This window comes from Pygocentrus nattereri, chromosome 1, assembly GCF_015220715.1.
Source record: "Pygocentrus nattereri isolate fPygNat1 chromosome 1, fPygNat1.pri, whole genome shotgun sequence".
In the NCBI taxonomy this organism is placed as follows: domain Eukaryota; kingdom Metazoa; phylum Chordata; class Actinopteri; order Characiformes; family Serrasalmidae; genus Pygocentrus; species Pygocentrus nattereri.
This window is the reverse complement of record NC_051211.1, coordinates 7,489,115-7,494,114: the sequence shown is the minus strand read 5'-3', so window position 1 is coordinate 7,494,114 and position 5,000 is coordinate 7,489,115. Positions and strand designations below refer to the sequence as shown.

The following is a 5,000-nucleotide window of genomic DNA, read 5'->3' as shown; positions in this document are numbered from 1 at the left end:
TGTGCCACTCCTGGTTAAGTACAAGTTGAAGGAAACATGGGAGCCTTGAAGTCAGGTGGGCAACTAATGTAATATAAAGCTAACATATCATGCTTTCGTAAATTAAGTAGGATTTCATAACAGGTGGTTAACACAAGCAAGAAGCAACATCTAGAAGAGAAGCTACACTGTTAGAAATAAAGGTTCTGTGTAGGTACATTTTCATTCCTCAAGGTACAAACAAAGTAAAAGTTCCCTCAAAAATTCAACAGTGGTTTTAAGGTCCAACTGTTTACCTTAAATAAGTTTTCCCAGCAAAAAAAAAATAAAAATAAAAAAAATAATAATAATAATATTATATATATATATATATATATATATATATATATATATATATATATATATATATATATATATATATATATATATATAAAACCTAATATTTTAAAACAGAATAATAAAATAAAAAGCATGAAGACGAGATGGGGTGTGGAGAGTTGATAGAACTTAGAAAATATGACTGCAGTGGATTATGGTTCCCTGACTGAAGGTACCCCAGTGAAGCGTACAGGTTTTATATGGACTGAATGATGAATGATACCTGACTATCGTCCTGCTCCTCCATGCCGTACGGGGCTCTGTCAGAGCCCTCGGCCACTTTGTCCCCGAGCAGGAAGCCCAGCCGCGTCATCAGGGTGTTTGCTGCCTCGTCTGCTGATGGAGGGGGACCCAGCTCCTGACTGTCCTCCCCTAAAGAGAGAGAGATTTGAAAACATATGAGTAAAATCATAGATTGGGATTGTTGCATTACTTCCTATGTGAGCGAACGTGACATATAATGCATCAGATATCAGAAGAGCCTGATTTGAATGAAATATCTGAATCATACAACCCATATTTTCTCAACCTTTAAAAATAACTTTGACTAGTATTTCTGGAACAAATCACTAAGAGACTTGGAATCACGTCATATTAGTAATTCTTTGTTATTTTATTCAATGTTACCTTGATATAATAATTTACAGTAGAAGGTATTTTAGATGCTGTTTAATATTTTGATTATTTTGTTAACAACATAAAATAATGAAAAGACAAATAATCAATTTGATCACTGCCTTTCATTATCTACGATTTATTCTCTACATTAATAGTAAGTTTAAATTTAGAATACACTACTATTTAAAAGTCTTCATATTTACAAATATTATTTTATAAACAAGAAAAGGAAATTTCAGCTATTGCATTAAATATGTGTAATGTTTTTTTCAGCTTTTGACATAATTTCAAAGGACCTGTTGTTCTTTACATTGTGTGTAAATTTCATGGTGAAAGGATCAAAAGAAATGACCCAAAATGAACTGGAAAGACGTCTGGTTCCATTGACTTACATTAAAACTACAGTAGGTGTTTTTCTTTCTCCTGTAGAGTTAACATTTTGGAGATACAAGGTTTCGTTCCGACAACAGCAATATATGTATATGTATATGTATATAAACACTGACCAGCCACTTTATTAGGTACACCTTGCTAGTAAAAGGTTGGACCCCCTTTTGCCTTCAGAACTGCCTTAATTCTTCATGGCACACTTTCAACAAGGTGTTGGAAACGTTCCTCAGAGATTCTGGTTGGTTATTTGAGTTCCTGTTGCCTTTCTATCATCTGGAACTAGTCTGCCCGTTCTCCTCTGACCTCTCACATCAACAAGGCAATTTCGTCCACACAACTGGCCGCTCACTGGATATTTTCTCTTTTTCTGATCGTTCTCTGTAAACCATAGAGATGGCTGTGCGTGAAAATCCCAGCAGATCAGCAGTTTCTGAAATACTCAGACCAGCCCGTCTGGCACCAACAACCACACCACGTTCAAAGCCCCTTAAATCCCCTTTCTTCCCCGTTTTGATGCTCGGCCTGCACTTGACTGGCCTAAATGCATTGACTTGCGGCCATGTGACTGGCTGAGCTATTTGTATTAACAAGCAATTGAACACCAATTGAATACCTAATAAAGTGGCCGGTGAGTATATATATATATATATATATATATATATATATATATATATATATATATATATATATATATATATATATACACACATACACATACACACACACACACACACACACACACACACACACACACACACACACACGTTATCTGTCTCAAGGCATGTTTGTCACATGTGGACATGACATTATGGATCTTTTATAGCTTCATGTAATCAGTACAGAATCATCTACAGCTTTGCCATTCTATTCACATCCAACATTTATTTATTTTTACAGCTTCATACTAACTTCATACTATTTCCCTGAATAAACTTGAAAACTTGCACAGGACAAGCACAGTACTGGTTTTATATTTAAAAAAAAAACAGTGATTCCAAACTGAATGGACGTTTACAGGACCATGAAAAAGTCTTACAGACTTGAGCACATTGTTTAAAACTATTCATCTTGGCAATCAGTGCCAAACAGAATGAAGGCATATAAGCATAAATGTAGCAGAAGTAATGCATTTCTGGTTTAAAAAGAAAAAAATGAAAAGAAAAAAGTTAACAACAGCTTTACATTCTGATTTTCTCAGGGGGCTAAAACCTTTGGACAGACCTGTATGTCATATAAGGCAACACGGTACTGAAGAGGACAGGTGTCCTCGTGAGTTGAAGCCTGGGCTCAGCCCAGGTTCAGTGTTGCATAGGAGACTTCAGTGACACATTAAGCCACTGTGGTAATTCGACTGTGTAGAAGAAAATGACCAGTTCCCCTTCCCCAAACGGGACGGCTCTGTTTGTACATGCTACACTTTTGCCTGGAAATCGAGGCTAGACAGCGCAACCACAGTGGTCTCCAGCAGAGTCCAGGGCATAACTCTGACCCAAAACAGTCGGCTTCAGCCAGCGCCTTCACACGCCATGCAACTATGTGTCACTTCAGTTCATTCACAACCGACCTCAAAAATTTCACTCGAGCACGAGACGGGAATCAAAAAAATGCCTGTGGTTGATTCTCAGTGAGAAAGTGAGAGGAATGACATGGAGAAAGTTATTAGTTCATTCCACAATCAATTAACTGACCTCCCACTGTTGCTTTACTGGACACAGATCAAGGAAATAGTTAAAAAAAATAAATGCACATATTTTTTCCCCATTATTCCAAATGTAGTCCATCAGTCAAAAGATGTTTGGTGTCTGAAGTTGTTTTGCCTCCTTTTGCCATGCTCTTCAATGGTTAGGAACTCTCACAGGACCAACACACAGCAGGTCTTATTTGGATGGTGTGTTAATGTGTGTTGTGCTGGTACGAGTGGATCAGACACAGCAATGCTGCCGGAGTTTTTACATTTACAACATTTGGCTGACGCTCTTATCCAGAGCGACTTACAATTTGATCATTTTTACAGAGGTAGGCGAAGGTGGTGTTAGGAGTCTTGCCCAAGGACTCTTATTGGTATAGTGTAGGGTGTTTGCCCAGGTGGGGATTGAACCCCAGTCTACAGCGTAGAAGGCAGGGGGGCGTTACTCACTACACCAACCATTGTTAAACAATGTGTCCACTCTTTTAGACACTCCAGGCACACCTTGTAAATGTAAAGCCAGAGACGAAAGGTCATCCTCTAGTCCTTCATCAGTGGTCACAGGACGCTGCTGGCTGGATATTTTTGGTCGGTGAACTATTCTCAGTCCAGCTGTGACACTGAGATGCTTAAAACCTCCAGCAGCACTGCTGTGTCTGATCCACTCAGACCAGCACAACTGACGTCAGTGTTGCTGCAGTGCTGAGAATGATCCCTTACCTAAATAAAAACCTGCTCTGTGGTGGTCCTGTGGAGGTCCTGACGATTGAAAGGGGGCTAAAAAGTATGCAGAGAATCAGATGGACTACAGTCTGTAAATGTAGAGCTACAAAGTGCTCATATATGGTACGTGGAGCTGATAAAATGGACAATGAGCGTTGAAACAATGAGATTTTTGTACTGGCCTTTAGACCGAAGGCTTTTGTATAATGAAAGGCCTGTTATCTGAAGCCAAGTCAAACCTGCCAGGGTTAGTAGTGGTTTACATTTGTACAATGTCTGCAGCACATAAAGACACAAAACTAAAATCCTCTAAAAATACTTGAGATTCAACTAAATGTTGAACCCTAGACCCTCAATGCTTGACTCAGACTTGCATGAAACAACTAGTGAACATCTCTGGATGTAAGCTTCCATTACTTCTTAGCTACATTAAGCCTTGTAGCTAAATGAAAACTAAAAACTACAAATTACAAACACAAAACATGCCTTGGCAGATCGACTACAGATTCAGAAGGGGAACAAGTGTAAATGCAAAAAGTGTAAATTTTGCTAAATTTTACTTTTAAAAAGTTTAATGAATTAACATCAAGCACACAGTTCAGTACAATCGGCTTCATCTCAGTCCAGCACTCCACTCTGAACTGCTATCTCTCCCAGACACAGACGCACACTTCAAAAAGTTTCCCACCACCTTCCCATAATCCTGTGGGGGCGTCTAGGTGTGGTGGTGATTTTAGGAAATCTCACACTGGTCAGGTGCCTGAATTCCTCAAGCAGCTTCACACAAACACACACACACACACACACACACACACGGAGCTAGACTATGTGCAGGCAGACTTCAAGGGACAAGGTCCCAGAGCGGTGGTGATTACCTACAGAGAGATGAGCTTTCTGAGGATCAGGGTTTTTTTACCTCCCTCTCCCTCTCCCTCTCCCTCTCCCTCTCCCTCTCCCTCTGATAGAATCAATAACTCAGATCAGATCAGAAGGAGCAGAAAAGATCAGCTTCACCCAAAAAGAAAATAACAGCTGAGAAGAGAAAAGTGAAGAAGAGAAGAGAGGGATGGAGAAGAAAAGAGAAGAAATGAGAAAAATGGTGAGAAGAGAAGAATGGAGAAGAGAAGAAAAGAGAAAAATGGTAAGTAGAGAAGAAACAAGAAAAGACAAGAAAGGAGAGAAAGGGTGGGAAGAGAATAAATGAGATGAGAAGACAAGAGCGTCA

The 5,000-nt window shown here is 39.2% G+C and overlaps 1 protein-coding gene across 7 annotated transcripts in view; it reads right to left on the bottom strand.

Annotated features, from left to right (window-relative positions):
• tanc2a (tetratricopeptide repeat, ankyrin repeat and coiled-coil containing 2a) overlaps positions 1–5,000 on the bottom strand; it is a 228,699-nt gene that overhangs the window by 59,012 nt on the left and 164,687 nt on the right. For all 7 annotated transcript variants that reach the window (XM_037533696.1, XM_017700561.2, XM_037533781.1 and 4 more), the window contains one exon: positions 581–729. In XM_037533696.1, coding sequence (XP_037389593.1) covers positions 581–729 — 149 coding nt within the window. The remainder of the gene's footprint in view (positions 1–580; positions 730–5,000) is intronic.